Source organism: Xylaria bambusicola (genome assembly GCF_022495145.1).
Source record: "Xylaria bambusicola strain CBS 139988 unplaced genomic scaffold F5B22scaffold_67, whole genome shotgun sequence".
Classification (NCBI taxonomy): domain Eukaryota; kingdom Fungi; phylum Ascomycota; class Sordariomycetes; order Xylariales; family Xylariaceae; genus Xylaria; species Xylaria bambusicola.
In genome coordinates, this window is record NW_025953620.1 from 157,300 (window position 1) to 179,121 (window position 21,822).

Below are 21,822 nucleotides of genomic sequence, written 5' to 3' on the forward strand. Positions count from 1 at the left end.
TCTGCACAGGAAGAGTCTGCCGCTTTTCGATTCTATCGACACTCGAAATCAAGATCAACTATCAGCTGCGGAACCTGGGAACCTGGCATGCTAGCCTACCTAAAAGTACTATATATGTACCTACCTACTTATTTACTTACCTAGTGTAAGTATGTAGGCCAGACCCCTGTAATGCCTCATCTCGACTAAGCAACCTTGTACATGTAGAAAGAAGCCCAGCTCATCGTTAACCGTCAGTGCTGCAGCGTAGCGGTAGATAATAATAAAGAATATAGTATTATTTAGTTAATGGTCATAGTGCCCTGTTTCTTGAGCGGTAGGTATGGAGAAAGTACCTACCGGTATATGTGCTATCATGTACAGTGTCGGAGAATGTCGTCTCGCTGGCGAAGCTGCAAATGCCCACCACCTCCCCCCCCTGCTTCCATGGCACGCCATCTGGAGACCTCCCCTGTCCGAGCTTGTCCTCTCCTGGACCTCGACATGTCGAATTGATGGTATGGGGAATTAATCGTCTGTATTATTCCCGGGACCCCTTGGATCACTTGACTTGGCCTGAAGCTTTTCCTCATAATTAGCATACATAACACTCTGCTGTAAGTACGCAGCCTCCAACCTTCTTCTTTCGTTGTTTTTCCGTCAACCCTGACCCAGTCCCCTCGCTTTTAACTTGGTCGGTTGGCTTCCTCAGACTTACTTCTTTCTTCCAACTTTCCCATTTAATCATACTACTTGTTTTAATATCTACTGAGAAAGAGAGAGAGAGAGATACATATATTATTATATAGTGCCATGCCTCATTTCTGACTGATCAAATTCGCTTCCCGCCCTCGTTTAAATAACGCTACATCGAAGAAACTCTTACGCTCACATAAACCCTCAACGAGAAAAACGCTATGCCTTCTCTGAGCACCCTTTTGGCTACGGCCGCTCTTCTCCTCTCCTCGGTTCAAGCCCAGGAGCAGTATTCCATTGATCCCTCTACTGTCCCGCTGAGCACCAGAGGTACAGTTCCAAAACCCATGTGCCACGCTAGATTTCATACTGACGCTGCCATGTAGACAACTGGTGTGACCAGGAGAAGAGCACATGCCCTCTGATTTGCCAGCAATCGCCACCGGGAGGTTACCAGGTCAACGACTGTGATCCTGTATGTCTATAATCTCCCTTGCAGAAAACAACATAGCAACGCTGACCCCTGGTGCTAGATGGCTCTGACATATGGCTGCGTCTGTGAGGACGGCAAGTCGCCGAATCTCTCCGAGTACTCGCTCACTCTGCCATTCTTCATCTGCCAGGAATGGGGCACCCAATGCGTGGCCAAGTGCAGTGGCGATGCATCCTGCGCGAGCGACTGCCGAGAGAACCACCCGTGCGGTGCCCAGAATCCAACGCGAGTCAACGAGACGAAGACAGCAACCACTGCCACTGAAACAGCAGCGGCTACAACCAGTGCGGGTCAGATATTTGATGGTCTAGGTGACGGCGACTCGAACTCGGATTCAGACTCGAACAAGAACGGTGCCTCTTCCCTCCTGCAGTACGGCACTATCGTTGGTGGTCTTGCTTTGTCCGCGTGCGTTGGCCTGGGCTCTCTCCTTCTCTAAATCCCGGAGGGCGTGATGGGATACTCGATGTGCACGGGAAACGGATTCCAAGATGACGCTCGCACGCGATTGTTTTTGCATCTTGGCCGGCTTATTGCCCATGACGAGCCAAACGGTGCTAGATGAGATTGATTTACCACTAAAGCGACTGGCGTTGGGAACAACCGCAAGCTCATTTCAGGAATAATTGTTTGAATCATGATGGGCATCTCTGAGGTTTTACGATGCGGATAGAGTTACTGCCATTTGTTTTCCCCAGCACAGACAGACAGTCCCCCTACCTTACTACACTTAATAATTTACAAGATAATCCTGCTGTCTAACTAGTCATGAAAGAGTCTGCCACACTCCGCTAAATATCCGAGGATCCCTGCCCATCCCCTTGTCGCATGTTAGGGGTAGCATCAGGGATCTTTTGACAGTGGGTCTACCTAGTGTGTGCGTTTTTGCGGCGCTCCTTGATCCAGACACAGTAATACGTAGGCAGGCAGTATATAAATCTTGGCAAGAATACCACCGCAGAAGCAAGTTTTGGACCAACAGTTTGAATTCACTCCTGGCAAAGTCTCGGTAGATCAATCTTGGTTGATGGCGGTGTTGGGGAAGGGTGAGGGCGGCTCGGATCTAGATTAGGTACCTAAGGTACAGACAGCCCGGTACAGAATATTCTCGGAAGCCCCTAAGCCACCTACATGTACCTACCTAGGTACCTAGGTAGGTACTAACGTAGTGCTAAACACCAAATGGCTACTTCTCTCCGGCGGTAAAATCAATGTACAGAGAGGTACCCACCACAGCTGAGCTCCCGCGGCTCAAATCGCCTCGCCAATTTGCATGTGGTTGAGGTAGGTATCCTCTAAGGTGCAGCATAGAGGTCATCTGTAAATTACTTGTCAAGAATCACCACCGTCATCAAAGCTGTCTGTCTGTCTGTCTTCCGTTCATCACAATTGCGCCTTTACCCCCGATATTATCCAAACCTACGCTGCTTATAACCGGAGTGTCTGGAGTGTCTGAATGGTACTTACTAGGTGAGTAAGGTTTAAAGCTACCCCACGATGAATCTCCCCTGAAAAGACCTTGTCTTGTGTGTCTTGCCAACCCCGCGATCAGATCTATAACAGCTTTCTGACTTCCACCGAGCAAGATTCCCACACTCAGTCACCAGCTTCGGCACGTAAGCAATTCTCGCGATTGCCGGTATCTGCCACGTTGGGCAAGGTATACCCGGGCCGGGGGGGACCAGCTGTAACCATACTTTGTGTCTGTGAAATCGCCCTCAGATCAAACAAACACCCTTCGGGCTAGCCAAGCCAGTATGACCCGAAACAGCAGTAAGTAGCCCAACATGGTGCTACTACGTCCTTGGAGAATCTTGTCGTCGCAAGGCTGACTTCGCTTCTCTATGCAGGGAAGGCTGCGGCCGAATGTGTGTCCGACGATGCGCTCATACACCTCCGATCCTACAAGTATTCGGCCGTCGATAAGTCGCCCGTATCCAACTATATCCTTCGACCCTACGTACGTCTCGCCTCGCCTTCCATGTGCGATCCCTGATAACAAACGAATACTGAACAAGCGTGGTAGTGGAATGCCTTTGTTGAGCTCCTGCCGTTATGGCTTGCGCCAAACATGGTGACCTTATTGGGGTTCTGCTTCATTTTGGCAAATGTTGCGTTACTTGTCATAGTAATGCCAGATCTCGTTGGTCCGGTATGACACCCACAGCCTACACCTCCTAGCTTGGTTGACAACTGACCGCTCCGTGTCAACTATCAGGGTCCGTCATGGCTATATTTCAGCTTCGCTTTCGGCCTTTTCATGTACCAAACGATGGATAATGTAGATGGCAAGCAAGCAAGACGAACGGGCACCTCGAGTGGACTAGGCGAGCTATTCGACCACGGCATTGACTCCTTAAACTGTACTTTGGGGAGCCTGCTCGAGACGGCCGCGATGGCCCTGGGAACTTCGAAATCCGGCGTATTCACAGCCCTGTGCCCTTGCCTTGCTATGTTCTTCTCGACCTGGGAGACATACCACACGCACACGTTATATCTCGGATATTTCAACGGTCCAACTGAGGGTATATTGATCGCATGCAGTGTCATGGCCCTCTCTGGTATCTACGGCCCGGGCATCTGGACTGAACGAATCGTTGATCTTGTTGGCGAAAAGAACTTGTTCGGATATGATCACCTTGTCGGAGACCATTCGATTCGAGACATCTGGATCCTCGTGATCGTCGGCTCACTAGTCTTGGGCCACATGCCGTTCTGCGTATTGAACGTTGTCAAAGCGCGCCGGAGGAACAACCTCCCCATCCTTCCTGTCTTCCTCGAATGGATCCCTATGGCCGTCTATACACTATCCATTGGAGCATGGCTGTACTCGCCCCACTCGACCTTGATGCGTGAGAATCATCTGGTCCTCTTCTGCCTAACTATGTCCTTCGTCTTCGGCCGCATGACCACCAAGATGATACTCGCCCATCTGACCCGCCAACCTTTCCCATACTGGACCGTGATGTTAATCCCGCTCGTCGGCGGTGCCATTCTCGGCAACCTCCCGCGCTTCGGTCTTCCGGCCATTTCAGCCCGTCACGAGCGTTACTACCTCTGGGCCTACTTCTTCTTTTCCCTCGTAGTGTACTTCCGCTGGGCGTTCCTCGTGACCACAAGTATATGCGACTTCCTCGGCATCAATTGCCTCACAATACCCCACGAGAAACAGGTCGAGAACCAACGGAAAGCCCTAGAATTAAAGCGCGCAACAGCGAACGGGAAAAAGATGCAATGACCAGCATGGCGTCATCAAACCACCTCCCGCACATATCTATGCGCTGTGGTAGGCGGCAAACGTCTTTCTGGAAACACTTGCCGATGATTCGTTCATCCTTGTTATTTGCCCGAGGACCGTGGAACACCTTAGACAACTAACTCTTCACCCCGTGGTCTGGAAACCTGACTTTCGTCCACCCTTATGATATATAATTTGTAATGAGACTTAGCAATCCACACAAGGATTAGAACAAGCCAAGCGAAGCAAGGACACTGCTTGGCGCTAGATATAGACAGGCGGGTGAGCGAACGGCTGATGAGAGGGCAAGCATATGTTGAATGTAGAACGGAGGGCCTACGGAGTTCTCAAGGTGGTAACGGCAGAGCATGGTAACTACGTCCTCCTACTCTTACGTTTATCCTCTCGCTCTATCTGGGTTTCGGGGGAGGAAGAATAGACAAATGGGAGAGAACGGGATCAATTTGATGCTGGCATGATTTTCAGTTGGTTTGTGTATAGTATGATATACGCCTTTCACGTACACGTATATTCATACACACATCCACAGCGAACGAAACGGTTTATTATACTATGTCCTGACGAAAGATGAATAATCTACATATCTCGCTTGTCCAGGTTAAGTGAAGTAGCGGCAATGAAGTAGACTAACCACATAAGATTCCATTTACGAGAAGGGCTCGTTTATCTGTGTACCTACATACGTCTTACACGAGTGCGGCCTCACATATTACGCGGTGAATTGGAGATTGAGCACGCAAGAGATGACGTAGGTAGGTGGGAATAGGATAGATCCACATAAAATAGCAAGAGAATATGTCAATATTTACATCTTGGGGGATGCAACTCAGATTAATAACTTGAATCAACGCTTTTTTTGCTTCACTATATACATATATATACACACTTGTACAGTGAAATGAGTATATTTTCTAGTAGTCTACGGTATCTCATATCTTTTGTGTCATGCTCATAGGTAGTAAGTACACTACCGCGCCAAGCAGCGCAATCAATCAGTGCACCATTTCTGTTCTGTTCCTGGTTACTAAATCAACGGGCGATTGACTACCAGGGGGGAGCGTCAGCTCCCTTGTTTTCAATCAATTGCTTTTCCTTAGACCCTGAACTACTAGCAGGTTCATCGCATAGGCTCCCCTATGGAGAGAACAATCACCTCTCTCCGGCGAGTCTTCGGCTCTGCATTTCGCCAAGGGCCTTGGCGCCGCTCAGGAAGGTGGCGGCGCCGACGACGCTGATGACAGGGAGAACTTGGAAGAGCGTCCAACTGACGTAGTACAGGTAGAAGACGCCCTCGAGGGCGACGAGCGAGCCGAAAAAGACGCCATGGGCGATGGGCGCGGTGCTGAGGGCGCTCTGGAGATGGGATACGTTGGCGCCTAGGGTGAGCCACTGTATATTGTTGAGGTTAGCTTACTTGCACAATTGGAGCGTGAACTTAAAAAAATCTTTTTGCCTTGCCTAACCCTCAAGATATCTTGAGCAGTATTGGACACGCATTCTATATGGGCTAGTGATGGGGAAGTAGACGGGGAGTAGACGGGACGTACGCCAATGAATAATGCAGGTACCGTAGCCAAAACAGCTAGCATGAAGAAGGCTGAGATGACCTTGGGTGGGTTCTTAGGATCGGCGCGGAAGATATGGTTGATGGCCTCGCGCTTGCCGTAGCGAAGGGGCTTCTCGTAGATCAGAGGTGTCGCATTGGGGTCAATCTTCAATTCCACGGAGAAGGCGGGTTTGTTGATTCCCTGCGATGATCCGAAGGAGGCCAGCACCACGGATGCCTTGAGGGGGGCGGTCGAGGTCGCGAGTTGGACGGGGAGATCGGCATATTTCTAAGCCAGATAGATGGTATTAGCTTGTCGTCATGACATGGCAAAGATATCTGGGAAGATATGGAGGCGTGTAGAGGCGGTAGTGACGTACAATGTCGACTACAGCCTTGCCGTTCTCCTTGACCGTCATGGGAAATGGAGCTTCGAGGCCGGAGAGCTCATCCCGCAAGACTACGAAAGCTTGGTGCGGTCGCTTGCCCTTGCCGCCGTCCTTAGCAACCAATAGAACCTTTATGCTGTCCGTATTGCTAATCGCGATAGGCTGAGATAGTGGGTTTGTCTCGGAGAACCTGTGTTGTCCATATTAGCAAGCCATTAGAGGAATCTCGTTCCAGTTCGTCCGTCGGTCAAGCTCAGATGGTCAGCCATGCTGAGCCCACGTTCCTGATGGTATCTCGTCGCACGAACGAACTGAAGAGTTTATGGAAGACTGCCAGAGTTGTGTTGGACGGCGAAACCGTACTTCTCTTTGGTGCCGGCGGCCTTCTTGGCGTTCACCTGGACAGTCGCATCATCGAATCCCCATGACGAAGCAGCCTGAGCCGCACCGGCAGCTAGGAGCAGGGGAGTCAGGAAGGAACGGAGGAAACGCATGACGGCTGCGTAATTGAGGAAATGAGTGACGGGATGGGTAAATGTACTCAGCACATCGAAAACTGGTCGCTGTCAATCAACTCGCGCGACGAGGCTAAAGTTGGTAGCGCAGTTGTGCTATGCGTGGGTTGATATGTGGTTTTGGAGATGGCGGCGTGGCTCTTGCCGCCGTTCAATTGAACACCTGTTTCCACCCAGGAAAGTAGGTACCCCACAGGAGGTCCCTTGCGGCTACCTTGGCACTACTACAGTGTGACTAAGCTCAATTGACACCAACATGTACTGTAGAGACTGAGGTACAAGTGACAAGTGTTGAACAGGCAATCACTTTTCACCTTTAGCTTGTGTAGGATGCTGTTTATGGAACCCTTTCTGATGCTGCAACGCTTTTCTATGCGCAATATAAGTTGCTTGCCGTGATAGACCTAGTTGACGGTGACCTGACATCTCTGGCTTTCATCCAAAGTCAATTGTTGTGCCGTGGACTACCAGGAGTCCCAATAGACGCCGTGGTATACCAGTCTTGCGGCTTTCGGATAATTCTATGTCATAGTTTGGACAACGTCATATTGCTCCCATGGAATCAAGAAACCACTGGATGAAGCCTAGGGAATGAGGCCTGAAAATCAAGAAACCTCGGATGTGACTATATACACATCGGGTGATGTTGTATAGGAGAATGAAGCATCTCCTGTTAGTGTGCCAACTTGCTGGCCTGGGGCGCAGGTTAAGGAATGTAAAATCGCATATCACACTGCATGTCACATCTCTCAAGATCTAGAGCAAACATGACGCTTTACCAGGAGTTAGGATGGGTGTAGAATGGTAGCAAGTATGACCCGAGTCCAAGCCCTAAAGAGAACGCTGATCATTTATTCTTTCTTGAGAACCCCTCGAACATTGTCTGAGAAATTACTTCCATTGCCCAAGACTTTTATGAATTCCTGGATTCTTTCCTTCATCAAGGGACTTCTCAATGGTAGATTGTATGACCTTTTTCTTCTTGTCGATAAATTCCTGTTTGTGACCATTTACCCAGCCAGGCATATGGCCAACATTGACCCCAGGTTAGTTAAAGAGTAAAAATACTCTTCTGCAGGGCTGGCAACGTGGGATAGATCGAAGTCAAGGATTGTTGTCAATTTCTTAGAAATAGGATCGACCAACATATTATAAGTATCTATAACGCGTGTTAACTATATTATTAATATGGGTGTTAAGTAATCTTACCCAAATTGCCGTGGACAAATATTTGGCGTGCCACCGAATTGTTACGGACCAGTGGAACAATGCCTTCAGCAAGAAAGTGATACAGTCTTTTCTGCAGTTGATCGTCCCAGCCATTCAAAATTGGCGAGGTTCGGGAATCGTAAAGCTGCCATCGCATCATCTGAGCATACATCTCTTCGACCCCATGCAAATACGTCAGGTACCAGCATTGTATCAAGACTGCCGAGAGTATTTCGCATAAGGCACATAGCAGCGACCTCGTTTTCTACTCGTACGTCCTCAAAGGTTTGGCTGCGGCACCGCTGCTTGCATGTGACAACGGCTCTAAGTGAGGGCCTAGAATCTAGGTAGGAATTGATAGCAAGGAGGTAGGTTCATCTGGATACGGAATCCACTGGGAAGGGTGCCTATGGGTAACATAGGCACGCCCACCGTATCTGTCACCGGAATCAATTCAACTAATAATTCACTTTAGGTAGGGTCTCAAAGGCCACGGTTCCCTCCTCCTTTCACTCGGGGGAAGTTGCATATCAACACTCGAGGCACTCTCTTATCAATGACCTTGGAAAATCTCCATTTACCTTTGCCCCTCTGCTTCAGACAGAAATAACTTGCAGCATCTATATAAAGAGAAGTAGTAATATTAGCTATTCAAATAGCTTTATATAGTTACACTTTTATTAAAATAAAAGTATAGTTATAGTTAACTAACGTTACAATTATTTTATATTATATTCACTCACATTACCATGATGAGTATCAAAGTGTAGATTCTTGAAGAATTTTGAGCACCTTGGTCCTAGGTTGGTTCACATATCATAATTCTGTCCTGTCCCTGATTGCCTGCCTCTCTCCCTCATGGACTGCCTGAGCCATGAATCCATCCAACTCAAGCCATTCGGCAGCAAAAGCGGTGACAATCTTCGCCCAATCCCCAATGCTCGCCGAATCAAGATGATCAGCATCATCGTCCATAGTGTGCCATGTAGGCGGGAATGGCGTGGGGATGACATGCAGTATCGGCACACCGCGTGCCATGAATGGGACGTGGTCATCTGCGATATAGCCACCACGTCTGAATCGTTCAGCTGCTTTGTCGCTTTCGGGCAAGAACGGGTTTTGCGGCTGCGTAGCTAATAAACCCAAATTTCGCATTCGTGTTTCTATCTTCGCCATGCCTTGATACGCCCAATGCGTGGTGGGAAAATATGATGGCACGTGCGGATCCACGTGTCCTAGCAAATCCAGCAGGACAAAGAGGTTGATGGCACTGAGCGGAGACTCGTATGTCGATTGCGCGGGGTACATTTCTGCCTCCCACTTCTCGGCGAGGGATCTGTGAAACTAGTAAGCCTTCATCCTCATAACTGTCTGATATGCTTGCTTTCTCAAGCATTCATTGCTACACATACCTCGCGCCATACAGCGAATCTGTGTCCGACCATGTCACCCACGCCTCCTCGCCGTCGAGAAATAGTATTTGAACACCCTTCTCGTCATCCTCCAGTCCCAGCCCCGCGTCGTCAGATTCCGCCATGGCCTCCCATTTCTTTGTCAAGGTGGCGTCAATGCCCCGCGCGACCTGCATGAGGATGGCGCATGGTGCGGCGCTGTCAGTCGCACCGATGAAACCCTCGGGTTTATAGAGGGAGTCGTAGTGCGCGACGAGTGCAAGGCGTCCGACGTCCCCATTCCCCTTAGTCCACGGTGGGTCGCGCGTGAAGATGAGGTTCGAGAAGGTGACGTCCGTTGTCCCCGTCGCAGGGGTGCGAGATGTCGAGTTCTGCCATTCGAGACGCCATAGCGGGAGTTCGCGGGCGAAGAAGTCGGCGATATGACGTTGCACGGCGAAGGACCCGGGCGTCCCAGGGACTCGCGGGACCAGGATCGGAGAGAGCAGCGAGCCGGTGTGCGGGTTCAGAGCCTCGGCGCCGTTGGGAACATTTCGAAGAGCGGCGTCGGAAAGTTGGGCGTATGCCTGCGCCAGCGCAGGGAGGTAGATGTTGATGACGGCCAGATGACTAAGAAGGGATCGCCATCCTGGGCGAGGCGACGCCCTGTGACCCATGGCAACTTGATGTGCGATTAAGCATCTTGCTATCCAAACACGGCGACGATGCCCGAGGCAGTTGATCTGGACTGGGTTAAGTGATTAGATAAAATTGTGGACAGCTTGTCAACTACATAGTAAGTAAGGAAGGGGACATGTTCTATTTGGGCTACCACACATAATATGATTGGCCAGTTTCTCTTTTAAGCTACCTCTAGCCTCCAACTTAAGTACCTACTACTTTACCTATACTTACCTAAACAACAACTAGGAACTGTAGATTATCGTTATCATATGGGAGGTTTGGAGTGTTAGGGTCCTGAGTCCGGTTATTACAAGTATTATCTTGTGTCTCATTTGGATACTCCTCCCATCACATCTCACTCATTGGTATAGGCTAGACAACATGTAAAGTCCTAGATGTAGTCGGTAGTCCTAGTGCAACTTCAGCCGCAAGGTGCAGTTTTCATAGTGCCGAGTGGCGTCCGTCCGGTCACAAGGGAGGGAGGGTGTCAGCAACTCTGCGAACCAGTAGGGCGGGGTCAACTCTAGGCATACCTAGCTAGCTATCCTATTACACAAAATAAATCGTACAAGCTATCGGCGGCGAGAGTCTTCTTTCGAAGATGGCTCCTGAAACACTGAATACAAGCAATACTTACGTCTTGAGCAACAATTGGTCCGGAGCTCGCCGGATCCTAGCATCCCCGGACTCTCGATCGTTGTCTATGATCAATATAGACGATTGTGATGAAACCAGCCAGTGGAAGTTCAGTGAGACTAACCGGCCGGGATACTACCGCCTTCACACTGTCAAGGCTGGTACCTCCCGCGCGGTCGACGTGTTTGATGAGGAGGGCGAATTCAGACACCCGGTGCTAGTCGAGACAAGCTCCCATGACGGACAGTACTGGCGCGTCGACGCCTGGGGCGACGGCTTCTACCGCTTCTCCAACGTATTCACCGGTGACGAGAAGAATCTGGACGTCTATTTCGATAGCTACGGCCCACATCTTGCGCCGGGAAACTGTATTGGCCAGCACTGGACGCTCACTGTGCATAATGCAAGGCGTGAGCCGTCAGCTATCTCTTCCGACCTCGTCCAGGACTTGCGCCTCGAGTCCTCCGTCGGTCATGATGGCGTCACGCAGCACACGTACGCGCATGCAGAACCGGGCAGTGGCCAGCGGGCTGCTCCCGTGACGGAGAACTGGAAGCAATCGAGACTCTTAGGTCGCGGCGGCTGTGGTACTGTGTGGCTCGAGGTGTGCGTGTCTGGCCCGAAGCAAGGTGAGTTTCGAGCAGTCAAGAAAATCAAGAAGCAGGATATGTGGGCCGATACCATCGACTACGGCCGAGAATTGCAGGCCGTGGCCAAGTTCTCTCATCGCAAGGTAGAGTGACCTAATGTCCCTTGTGTGGTCATATCTTCCATACTGTTGATATCTAACGTATGAGATCCTGCTCTAGTATAGTCACTGTTTCGTGCAATCGAGTGGTTGGTGGGATACTGAATCAAGTGTCTATATTGCTATGGAATATCTGAGTCTAGGGGATTTGCAGGGTTACCTCGCAGAACCCCTACCTGAAGATGATACGAGGCAGATAACAAGTCAAATTGTAGAAGGCCTCAGTTTCATGCATGAGCAGCGATTTGCTCACCGAGATCTCAAACCACAAGTAAGCAAGCTCCTCTCACTGTCTACCACCTCGAGTTGACCGTTGCTATGGTAGAACATCCTTGTTCTACGAGATCGCCCGGACTGGTGGGTGAAGATTGCAGATTTCGGGTTGAGCAAGCGTGTCGAGGGTAACACGGCACTGCGCACCCAAGTGGGAACGATGGCTTACGTTGCCCCCGAAGTCCTAGGCATCTTCACTTTAGAAGACCTCGCGCTTCCCCGCGGAACGATACCAGTGTACAGCATGGCTGTGGACATCTGGTCATTAGGATTGATGGTGTATCGGATGCAGACCGGCGAAGCCGCCTTCGAAGAGAGCCAAGACTTGTCGCACTTCGTGATATTGAGAAGGCCACTGTCTAAGGAGCTACTGCGCTCTCATGGCACGTCTGATGGTTGCATCAAGTTTATCGAGAGCTGCTTGATTCCATCGCCGAGAGAGCGCCCGACGGTCGATAAGCTTGTAGGTGATGCGTGGCTTGGTGGCTTAGCAGTGATTCCTTCGCCGGGTCCAGGGCAGAACGAGGAGTGATAATTGAGGTAGCCGCAAGGGGGGTCTCATCCTATTCCTATGCGGCTCGTCAACGGAGTTGGTTTTCATAGTAAAGTACCTCTTCTCCGTATTATGGTAATGACGAGGAATGTCGATATCTAGTACTTCTAAGAACCGAACCATACTATGTAAGGCGCACGTCAACTGTAAACCTCTCAAATCAACGTGTAGATCGTGGCCATTTCAAGGTCCGTCTGGTATAACTCGAGAGCTTTGCCATACATGAACCCATCGACATAAGCGTCGCTAATAAATTTGTGTTTTCTGCTTCCACCCTCTGGGCGCAATACGACAGGAGTACTGCAGCCAAATGGCACACAGACCACATCTCCTGTCTCGATAACCCCCGACGCCATTCCAACCAGACCACCATGTGTCGTGAAGAAGCAGCGACCCATCATAGCAGAAGCACAATTATCCATAATGATACCTCTTCGCCTCTCTGGCGCGATTCCCAGGTCTAAATTGGCATGTTGTTGAAGTTCGTCGTCCAGTGGTATCTGGGGCAGCCGGTCGCCCAGCAGGCAAGCAAATACATGGTAGCACACTTGCATCCACCGACTCGGTGTATTCCACTCGGAGGGTTGACCAAAATTCAAAGTACGACAGAATGCCTCGTCTCGTAACTCCTGTGTCTTGTAATGTTTGTCGGTTGCTACAGACATCTGCAGAGATCTGGCTCGCCAATGCAAGAACGCTAGCAAGAGGTCGTCCAGCCCACAGAAAGTTCCAACCGCCACTCCCCGAGAGTTGATCGTATCGAGGCGCATACACAAAAGGTCTAACCTAGTTCGCTTCGGATCATCCACGAATCGAAAGTTGGCGTTAGTGTCCCGTGATGCCGAGAAGCCGTATGTCAAACCCAGCGCTGCGACTTGGGTCGAGTTAGACCAGTCAGGCACCCAGCTTGGCAGTTTGATATTGCTGATGTGGATGGGGAAATAGATATTCTCGCAGATAACATCAACCCGCCGCGTCTGATTAAGTAAGAAAGCGACAACATTAGTGTACACCTCTTTGATAGATGCGTTGTAATCAAGAGGGAATCTACGGCGAATGTGTTCCGGCAGAATACCTAGGACGGCGAAGACTTTGTCGCGGGGATCGGCTGTAAGCTTCTTCCTACATATATGCAATACTTCAAGGAGAGATTCTGGCCCGACGTTTCTCACGCGCCGTAGAAAATCGAGGCTTGCCGGCCCTTGTGAGCTCAGAATATGTGCGTAAGAAAAGCCCTGTCTGGAACCCGGCACCAGGCCGCCGGGGAACTGAGCCTTAAGGGCACTTTCGTGCTTTTGGAAGATTTGGCAGGCTCTTTGGAAGACTGTCCAAGGGAGTTGGGACTCTCCACAGTATACTTCAACCCGTTTCGCATTCAAAACCTCCTGCACTACCCACAGGCGACTCCAGTAGTCTCTTTCAAAAAGCGTCACGAGTGCCGTGAAGTGAGGTTGACACTCCTTCGATTTTATCACTGTGTCAATCACAGTGTGGTCTCCGGCACTTGCAACGGCTACTGTGGTAATTGTCTTCAGGAGGTCTAGGGCTCGTTTGCTATCGTCTGATTCCGTGCCCAGCCATATGGCGACCTCTTGCGCACTGCTGTAGATCTTAGGCATCAGCTTGACCTGCTGCGACTGCTCTGTCCTATCTCTTTGGTTTATACATATGGCGTCGGCCCATAGAACGGCATTTCCGGGTCGCTTGAGCAGAGTCTTGAGGGCAGCATGCAGGTTAGATGTGATTCTGAATGCACACCCATTCAACCTGATCCAGACAGTATCATCAAGGTCACCCCAAACGTACGACACGGCAACGTAGCTTGGCGGTTGACTCAAAGGCGCATGAAATAGTTCGCACTCGATGCCTGACGAAGTCGAGGAGGCTAGCCGGATTAAGCGAAATTCTTGGTCTTGCAGTTCCTTGTAGTGGAATTCGTCCTTGAGCCTGAGTCTAGATAACGAGACAGCAGAACTCAGTCTCCCGCTCAATTGATCATCATGTTGTCGCACGGGCGTTCGTTCTCTTATCGCGCGCTTGGATTCGCCTCTAATAACTGGAGTGTCTGGCCCAAGTCGCGTCGAGTGTAAAGGGTTGTTTGACATGTTGGCTCATATGAGAGAGCTCACTGGGAAGGGGGTATGACCACGATGTTCTAATGGGTTTATGAAGAGGCCAAAACTGTTTTTACCTAGCAATGCAGGAATGGGCTTGATGGGGGGCGGAAGATGCCTCCACGTTCCTAATCGTGCTTACCTCTTAGAACATCACCCTGTAATTCGGGAGAGGCAAGGGGGGGAGGGGGGGCATATTTATATTTGTCCTGTCCGATAACTCTGTATGATATCCTCTAATTGGCTTCAGGGTGGTTCAGCTGGCTAGACTTTGATGAATGAGTTGCGGCTTAGATCAAGCCACCCCTAAAAGCACATAGTCGTGTGATATATGTCTTTGCCTTTGTGTTTGCCAGCTGTCTCAGCTAAGAAGCAGGCTGAAAAGCCAGCCATCATGCGCAAGCCAACCGTACACGCTATAATGGGTATCAGAAATGCATATTAACAAAACTGGAAACACAACGATGCAACGGCGCGTTACTTGTATGCAAGTCTCAAAATGTAACATTGTTGAAAAGTTGGATGTGCTCTTTCATGCTGTAAGCTTGCAAAGTAGCGCTAGGTCAAGGACCCGAGCACCTAGGTAGGCATAGACCTGACCCCTAGGCAGCCCACTAGGTCACATGCTAAAAGAACATCTATTGGTAGGTAGTTTTCCATAGGTTTTATGACATGTACAAGTCTACAATCATTCGACAAAATTCATAGGACTGGCCTAGGGTCTGTAGGTATGTATGTAGATACACAGCCAATCCATTTCCACAGCCCTCTCCTGATGTCAATATGTCTCATATCACCGTGAGCTGAATAACCCCGTGTGAGACAGTTCCAGAGGTCTGAATATTTCCTGAACTCCTACATCCAGCAGCTAGGTAGCTACTTATGGCGCTAATACCGGTACCCCAGGCTCTGTGACGTGGTACCTAATTTCAAAGCGTGCTGGTCTTGGCAACAACGCCGCTGGTTTGGACTGCTCATCAAGCAGACAGCGGAATGCCACCCGACTGCGAACAAGAAAGAATCGAGTATTGCCGGCAATGCCCTCCGCTCTCCATCTGCCCGTCGAGCTCCTGTACGAGATAGCCGGCTATCTTGACGGCCCGGCCGACTTGTCATCATGGACCCGGTCCTGTCGTGCTTTTCACGCCGCCCTCACGCCCCTCTTGTACCGTTATGTGCAGGAAGACCCTGCCGTCATGTGCTGGGCTTGTGATGAAGGTCATGTCAGCATTGTTCAGCGCCTGTTGGATGCCGGTGCTAATCCGGATGTCGCCTGGGTCCAAAGACACTCGAGATGGTTGACGTTAAGTGACTTGCGCTATGCTCATCCCCGTCTCCAATCTCAACCATTCGAGGTCCACCCTATTATCCATGGACTCGAGCTTGCGCATATTGCTAATTTTTTTATAGGAGGAAAATCACCTCTCTTTCGTCCGGCGCGATGATCGCCACGTAAAAATGGTCGTTGGATTGCCTCCATGGATTCTAAAGCATGTTGGCCTCGGCAGTTACGTAGTAGACTACTTCCTGGAGGACCGGTACAATAAGCTGGACGGCTACGGCTCGCACGTCGGCCTGAATTTTCCAGATCAATGCTATTGGACTCCTCTTCATATCGCTGCCGCGTGGGGCAATGACGAGCTCGTCAGCTTGCTCCTAGACAATGGCGCGGACATCAATGCACTCTCGCGCCACTTCTGTCAGTGTGCTATGCTTCCCGATTTCGAAGGCACACCTCTTTGGACCCCTCTTCATACTGCCATCTGCCACAGACACAAGTCCACCACAAGACTCCTTCTCTCGCGCGGGGCATCCGTGAATCTGACGACGCGATACACGGGAACGGACAATGATCGGTTCACTGCCCTCCATGCCGCCTGTAACGCCGAGTTCTGGGATGCCGTATTGGGCATACTTAACGGAGGATACCAGACTGATGTTACAGTTCGTGATCACAATGGAATGACACCGCTAGCCTATGCTTTTTTTCGAGGCAATTGGGCTATTATTGACCTCCTTCTGGAACACGGCGCAGACATAAATGATAAGCTCGGGCCATTCAATGCTTTAGGACATGCCTGTTTAGTCGGTTATTATGCCGAGGCTCTGCGGCTCCTCGATCTTGGTGCCATCCCACAACCCTACCTTTTCGAACATAGACCCAACCCTGTTTGGTTCCATCTCATTGCTGTTGCAGGGGCTCCTGACTTCCCATCACCTCGCTCATCAAACCAGACTGAATACCGACTGGAGCTTGTGAATAGACTCATTGAACATGGAATAGGTGTTGATGAACGGGGAGCCGATGGAGCCACAGCCCTCATGGAAGCTGCTTCATTCCACAGAGCTGACGTGGTCAAGACGCTATTAAGTTTAGGCGCTGATGTGCATCTTGTTGCTGATGGATATGGATCTTTGCCCCCCACTGGGGCTCTCCAAAGGGCCGCGATGTTAGAGTCGGAGGAGGTACGAAAGGCCCCAAACGGAGCTATGCTTAACACTTCACGGGCGCTGCTTCACGCAATGGAAGAAGCCACTGATTCTGCCGCCATTGCGCTCAACATGGGGCCTATGGGTACAAAGCCTCATATACCTGCCGATGACCACATTGCCCAGGCCTTCGGCCTACTTTGTACACTGCCACGATCACACGAGGACCAGTCTCAAGTAGCAGCTCTACTACTCCCACACAAAAAGGCTATAGACTCCGCATTCGAGAGCCGACCTGACTTAGTGGCGGAAACCATAAGGGAAACAAACTTCGACATCGCTAAATTATTACTTGATTACGGATTCAACCCACCGTGCAGGGAAATGCTTGAGAACCTTATAGATGATTTCATCGCCATAGATATAAGCGAAGGGCTCTATTACATATTGAAGCAATTCCCAGAAACCACTCTTCAGATTCACAGCAGCCAGCTGCTCTTTGATGCTGTTGCCACTGGGAGTGAGGATTGTTTGGAATTTTTGATTGAACAAGGAGCCTCTCTTAGCTGCCGGAATGAGAAAGGAGAGAGTCTGCTTTTTGTTGCTTGTTCGAGCCAAAAAACCAGCACTGCTGAGGTGTTGTTGAGAAACGGAGCGGATCCCGACGAATATACACAAGACGGAAGACTACTGACGACTGTAGCTGCTCTTCAGCGTGACACTGGGATGATCCATGTCTTCTTGGAATATGGCGCTTCTATCTACAATATCCCACATCCAAGCAAAAAGTCGCTGGATTCTGACATGAGTCTACTTGATATGGCTATCACTTTTGGACTAGATGATGTTGTGGAAGAAATAGTTCGCCACAAGAATTACTCCACGCCCACTGACGAGGAAATCTCAACACATTGGCACACCTTGATCAATGCCCCCAGAAATCAACTCGAAATGTTTGATGCCCTCGTTTATTCTGGGGCATTGAATGTTGATCATATTCTTACAGTCCCAGACCAGGCTAGTAAGGCCCTAGCAACTCCATTGCATATGCTTACCGCACTCAACTGGGTCGTACTCGTCCACGTACTAGTCTCGCTCGATGCTGATATTCACAAATTACTTCCAGTGAGATCGAATAGCCAACATCATACCCTAAGACTTCAGCGTAGGCTTAGTTCCGTGACCATACGTGGGTTTGAGGGTACGACTCCTCTCGGATGGGCAATCGAAAATTCATCGTTAAGATTGGTCCGGGCAATGTTCTCGGATCCATTGCTTGACCATGAAACTCAACGTGTAGATGTAACGCAAATCCCACAGTGTCGGAGGGACTTGATGCTCTACTACGCAAAAGCTGTTTGTCGCCGTCAGGATCCCGTGGCCTTTTCTCTCTTATTCAAACACGGCCTGGATCATACTGTTCACGACGAAGATGGGAACACGCTCGTCCATATGATATGCGATGTCGCTGAGACTTATCAACCCAACGACGAAACACATCCCTGGGGCCTAGACACTCCTGCTGAAGACTCGGCTTACTGTATCGTTGCGTGTGTGGAACGGGGTGTTCCATATCAACAAAGGAACAAGCAAGGTGCGTCTGGGACAGACCGCGTGCTCGAGATATTGAATTACGCCGGCAATTCTGCGTATCGTCAGAAGCTTGCGGAGAAATATCGACTGAATATTGCTTTCATCAACGAGCCGGAGCCGCAGTTGGTGGCTCAGTGTCCTGCGCTTGATGACTTGGATGAGGAATCCGATGATGGTGAGGACGATTTCTTTGCAGAGCTTGATGACGCCGAAGAGGAGGAGGATAGCGACGAAGAGGGGGATAATGACGAAGAGGGGGATAACGACGAAGAGGGGGATAACGACGAAGAGGGGGATAACGATGAAGAGGGGGATAGCGACGAAGAGGGGGATAGCGAAGAGGAGGGGGAATGGTAATTGATTGGCAAGTAGTCTAGCCATATTCTAATTTAAAATTATTCATCTTCACGTATTGTACATTAGGGACTTTATCTATAGGAGAGTTTAAAGAAGCGTATGAGTACCTAAGGAAAGGAAAATACTCCGGGAAGGTTTGTATTCAGATACAATGACATAAATAGGCCACTTGGAAATAGGGTCATGGCTTCTTATCACATCTACAATACTTGCTCTTTATGAATTATTGTATAGGCCCTATGTTCAGTATATCGTAGCCCGTGGAGTCTTGAACCCAGATATTTATGGTTAAGCTGAGGAGGGAATACTAACCTAATAAATTCCCGAGCCTTATCATCTAGCGCCGCCATGATACTGAGACTCATATAGCCTTGTTGTCGAAAAAATTATCAATGGTTTTTATCTTCAATGTCATATCGTGGCGTGGTATCCGGCTTCTCCTCTTACCTATGATCTACGTAATAGCGCCGAGACCTAAACTTGTATCATGTAAGATTTATAGCTGAAGCAGCCTAACCTAATGTTTTAACAAATCGTCAAAGTTCCATATATAATTGGCCTTGTAATAGCAGGTAGCACATATATCCGATTTTTACATAGGTCAGTATATAAGTATCACTGCGCTAGCAACTTATATATAGTCCGATGTTTTGCTTACATTGCTTGACTGTTGAAGGCTATGTTCAACTAGTGAGAGATGATACATTCTATACTATGGGTAGTCCAGACCCAGAGTGTATTGGGTTCGTATTTTTCGTAACCTCTATAACGCTGTGTGCCAATGATAAGGCCCCCGTTCAATCTATACGGCGTTAATACTACCGAACCTCACTTCTCTAGTCATACAAGCTCTAAACCAAGAATGTCCAAAAACTAGGATATACGAATTCTTCTTCAAATATCCGTCGGACTTGCTCGAGTACGAACTTCTCGACCTTACCCACGTTCTTCAGGCTCTGCTTCGTACCCTCGCGCTGTCCGATCTCGCTCTCAACACGAATCTCCTGAAGTAAGCCACCTACTCTCCCCTTGCCCTTTGGGCCGGGTGAGCTATGTGTCCTGTCCTCGCTGCCCGTACTCTGATGACCGGGTCTAGCATGCGCATACCCCGCCATCTGAGCCCCCGCCTCATCTTCTTCGCCGTCGTCATCTTCACCAACGGCAGCAACCGCGTCCTCGGGGCTGAGGAAGCAAAAATGCACACGCTTCCTAATGTATGCGATGACACCCACACCGTCGAACGTCAGGCCGGTGATGTTAAGCTTTAACGGGATCCCCACGAAGCTTGGCATCGGGTAGTCGAGGAGGATCATGGCCGTCAGCTCAAGCCGCACATCCCCCGCGTATCGGATGCGGAAAACCGCTTGCATGTCGTCGGGCCGTGGCTCCTGGTGAAATCTTTCGCCACCTTCGTCATCGTCGTCTTCATCTTCCACGGCTACGGTTGCCTTGGATCTAGCATAGGTACGCGAAGCGTCGTTTCCAAAACGCGCTTCAAAGCCTGATCCTAGGCGTGGACTTGTCCCCGCGTCGCGGGTAGGCGGGCGCGATGCCGTCGGCGACAATGTTGAGACGCTGTGCTTTTCTCCTAGTGTCTGTGGCACCATTAACGAATTCGGGTAGTTCTCCACTGATATAGAACCCTGCGACAGGTGCCTTCCGTGGACCGAGTTCGACGCCGCAGAGAGGTGAGTAGGACTTGATTGTGCTCGCGATTGAGCGGTCGCGTCGAGCCAGCCGCTCAGACGATGTGCGCCGGCGACAGCGGCCAGTGGTGTCTGGGTACCGGACATGAGTTTCGACTGAAAATAATGCATTGTAGAAGGGCCGCCAGGCATCCCATGTGGCGGTACTCCTAGGCCGAGAAACGGGCTACTTAGATCAGCTGGTCCAGGTGCATTTCTGAGGCCGGCAATGTGAATATGCGGCGGGAAGAAGCCCTCGCTGAACGGCGTCGCAGCTCCGCTGGCACCGCCTTGGCCCCCGGCGGGAACATGGTCGCCGGCTCCCCCATCCCGAGCGCGCTTCTCAGCCCTACGCCTTCGCTCTGCAGTGCGTATAGCATCTGGCACGCCGTCGTCATCGTCGTCATCGCCCTCAGCGTCGTCTTCTTCGTCGGGCTCGTAGTCCTCTTCGTAGAAGTCAGGCAGAGGGTCACATATGTCCTTGAGAACCACGGAGGGGGGGATTTTCCCAAAGTCAAACTCGTGGACGGTGACGGACTTGATGAAGCGCGGCAAGGGCACAGCCTGGAATTTGACGTGGATGAAATCACGGATACGCTCTGCCAAGGCAGCACCGTCAGGTCCCCCTGTTAGCGTATCCCAGTTCAGCTCTATCGACATGTCGCATTCATTCTTTTTATGCCTTGAGCTGAAGATGGAGTTAAGGCGCGCACAGGTAGATTCAACTGACTTCAGGCATATCACTGGAGGGTTTCCAGAAACTGGCAATGATGCGAAGTGGAAGCTTCGTCCTTGATTGACACCGAATACCCAAAGTAAGTACCTAAGCAAGTACCTACATAAACTCCTGACAGGTTACCTAGGTCGGGTAGGTAGGTCCCTTCTTTTTAGCATGCAATTTAGCTCTCTACAGGTATTTATGGATGAAGTACGTATCTAGTAGTAGGTACACTGGAATGGACGTCTTGGCTGACACGCAAAGGGCAGAAATTCAAATGTTTCCAAGAGTGGAACCCATTACCTAGGTAGGCTGTTCGATGCAATATTGGACCCTCGATACAAGCATATCACCACATGCGTCGTGAGAGCCCTAGGACTGTGCCTAGAACTGTGCCTAGGACTGTGCCGCATAAAGTTGACTGATACCCCCATTCACCGTACAAATCTCATATATCTCAACTGATCATAAACGACAGAGTTAATTCATGTGGGTATCTTCTAAAATCAAAGGCGTATACTCGTTCATTATCCGAATGTCCATATTGTGCGTCA

General features: G+C 50.1%; 8 protein-coding genes across 8 annotated transcripts; 4 read left to right on the forward strand and 4 right to left on the reverse strand.

Moving 5' to 3' along the window:
- The first annotated feature begins 345 nt into the window (after nt 1-345).
- F5B22DRAFT_626509 (uncharacterized protein) lies at nt 346-2,327 on the forward strand. Its single transcript, XM_047976254.1, has 4 exons — nt 346-596; nt 789-1,005; nt 1,062-1,150; nt 1,209-2,327. The coding sequence occupies exons 2-4, from the start codon at nt 897-899 to the stop codon at nt 1,605-1,607; spliced, it is 597 nt and encodes a 198-aa protein (XP_047826065.1). The 5' UTR covers nt 346-596; nt 789-896; the 3' UTR covers nt 1,608-2,327.
- Nucleotides 2,328-2,925: 598 nt separating this feature from the next.
- Nucleotides 2,926-4,406, forward strand: F5B22DRAFT_639665 (CDP-alcohol phosphatidyltransferase; the record flags this gene model as incomplete). The annotated part of the gene is made up of 4 exons (XM_047977746.1): nt 2,926-2,941; nt 3,019-3,128; nt 3,195-3,320; nt 3,387-4,406. 4 exons carry the CDS (start codon nt 2,926-2,928, stop codon nt 4,404-4,406), a joined length of 1,272 nt encoding a protein of 423 aa, XP_047826066.1.
- An 852-nt stretch (nt 4,407-5,258) lies between these two features.
- On the reverse strand, nt 5,259-7,018 carry F5B22DRAFT_626521 (Oligosaccharyltransferase subunit Ribophorin II-domain-containing protein). Its single transcript, XM_047976255.1, has 4 exons — nt 6,726-7,018; nt 6,354-6,552; nt 5,975-6,262; nt 5,259-5,816 (listed from the first exon to the last, which is right to left on the reverse strand). The coding sequence occupies exons 1-4, from the start codon at nt 6,854-6,856 to the stop codon at nt 5,577-5,579; spliced, it is 858 nt and encodes a 285-aa protein (XP_047826067.1). The 5' UTR covers nt 6,857-7,018; the 3' UTR covers nt 5,259-5,576.
- A 1,657-nt stretch (nt 7,019-8,675) lies between these two features.
- F5B22DRAFT_493859 (glutaminyl-peptide cyclotransferase) lies at nt 8,676-10,458 on the reverse strand. Its single transcript, XM_047972375.1, has 2 exons — nt 9,499-10,458; nt 8,676-9,422 (listed from the first exon to the last, which is right to left on the reverse strand). The coding sequence occupies exons 1-2, from the start codon at nt 10,152-10,154 to the stop codon at nt 8,903-8,905; spliced, it is 1,176 nt and encodes a 391-aa protein (XP_047826068.1). The 5' UTR covers nt 10,155-10,458; the 3' UTR covers nt 8,676-8,902.
- Nucleotides 10,459-10,762: 304 nt separating this feature from the next.
- Nucleotides 10,763-12,350, forward strand: F5B22DRAFT_651377 (kinase-like domain-containing protein; the record flags this gene model as incomplete). Its single annotated transcript, XM_047979453.1, has 3 exons — nt 10,763-11,530; nt 11,607-11,816; nt 11,871-12,350. The coding sequence occupies 3 exons, from the start codon at nt 10,763-10,765 to the stop codon at nt 12,348-12,350; spliced, it is 1,458 nt and encodes a 485-aa protein (XP_047826069.1).
- F5B22DRAFT_493870 (heterokaryon incompatibility protein-domain-containing protein) lies at nt 12,097-14,661 on the reverse strand. Its single transcript, XM_047972376.1, has one exon. The coding sequence runs from the start codon at nt 14,474-14,476 to the stop codon at nt 12,527-12,529; it is 1,950 nt and encodes a 649-aa protein (XP_047826070.1). The 5' UTR covers nt 14,477-14,661; the 3' UTR covers nt 12,097-12,526.
- An 861-nt stretch (nt 14,662-15,522) lies between these two features.
- On the forward strand, nt 15,523-18,865 carry F5B22DRAFT_651379 (ankyrin repeat-containing domain protein; the record flags this gene model as incomplete). Its single annotated transcript, XM_047979454.1, has 2 exons — nt 15,523-15,840; nt 15,896-18,865. The coding sequence occupies 2 exons, from the start codon at nt 15,523-15,525 to the stop codon at nt 18,863-18,865; spliced, it is 3,288 nt and encodes a 1,095-aa protein (XP_047826071.1).
- A 548-nt stretch (nt 18,866-19,413) lies between these two features.
- Nucleotides 19,414-21,556, reverse strand: F5B22DRAFT_626533 (uncharacterized protein). Its single transcript, XM_047976256.1, has one exon. It carries the CDS (start codon nt 21,208-21,210, stop codon nt 19,717-19,719), a length of 1,494 nt encoding a protein of 497 aa, XP_047826072.1. The 5' UTR covers nt 21,211-21,556; the 3' UTR covers nt 19,414-19,716.
- Nucleotides 21,557-21,822: the final 266 nt, after the last annotated feature.

What these genes read in the sequence shown, in the direction of transcription:
- F5B22DRAFT_626521 (XM_047976255.1), bottom strand. Translation starts at nt 6,856, where the DNA reads ATGCGTTTCCTCCGTTCCTTCCTGACTCCCCTGCTCCTAGCTGCCGGT. An exon ending in GCAAGGCTGTAGTCGACATT is followed by an intron (nt 6,263 to 6,353) that starts GTACGTCACTAC and finishes TATCTGGCTTAG; the next exon opens with AAATATGCCGATCTCCCCGT. An exon ending in TACCTGCATTATTCATTGGC is followed by an intron (nt 5,817 to 5,974) that starts GTACGTCCCGTC and finishes AACAATATACAG; the next exon opens with TGGCTCACCCTAGGCGCCAA.
- F5B22DRAFT_493859 (XM_047972375.1), bottom strand. Translation starts at nt 10,154, where the DNA reads ATGGGTCACAGGGCGTCGCCTCGCCCAGGATGGCGATCCCTTCTTAGT. An exon ending in GATTCGCTGTATGGCGCGAG is followed by an intron (nt 9,423 to 9,498) that starts GTATGTGTAGCA and finishes CTAGTTTCACAG; the next exon opens with ATCCCTCGCCGAGAAGTGGG.
- F5B22DRAFT_626509 (XM_047976254.1), top strand. Translation starts at nt 897, where the DNA reads ATGCCTTCTCTGAGCACCCTTTTGGCTACGGCCGCTCTTCTCCTCTCC. An exon ending in TGTCCCGCTGAGCACCAGAG is followed by an intron (nt 1,006 to 1,061) that starts GTACAGTTCCAA and finishes GCTGCCATGTAG; the next exon opens with ACAACTGGTGTGACCAGGAG. An exon ending in AGGTCAACGACTGTGATCCT is followed by an intron (nt 1,151 to 1,208) that starts GTATGTCTATAA and finishes CCCTGGTGCTAG; the next exon opens with ATGGCTCTGACATATGGCTG.
- F5B22DRAFT_626533 (XM_047976256.1), bottom strand. Translation starts at nt 21,210, where the DNA reads ATGTCGATAGAGCTGAACTGGGATACGCTAACAGGGGGACCTGACGGT.
- F5B22DRAFT_493870 (XM_047972376.1), bottom strand. Translation starts at nt 14,476, where the DNA reads ATGTCAAACAACCCTTTACACTCGACGCGACTTGGGCCAGACACTCCA.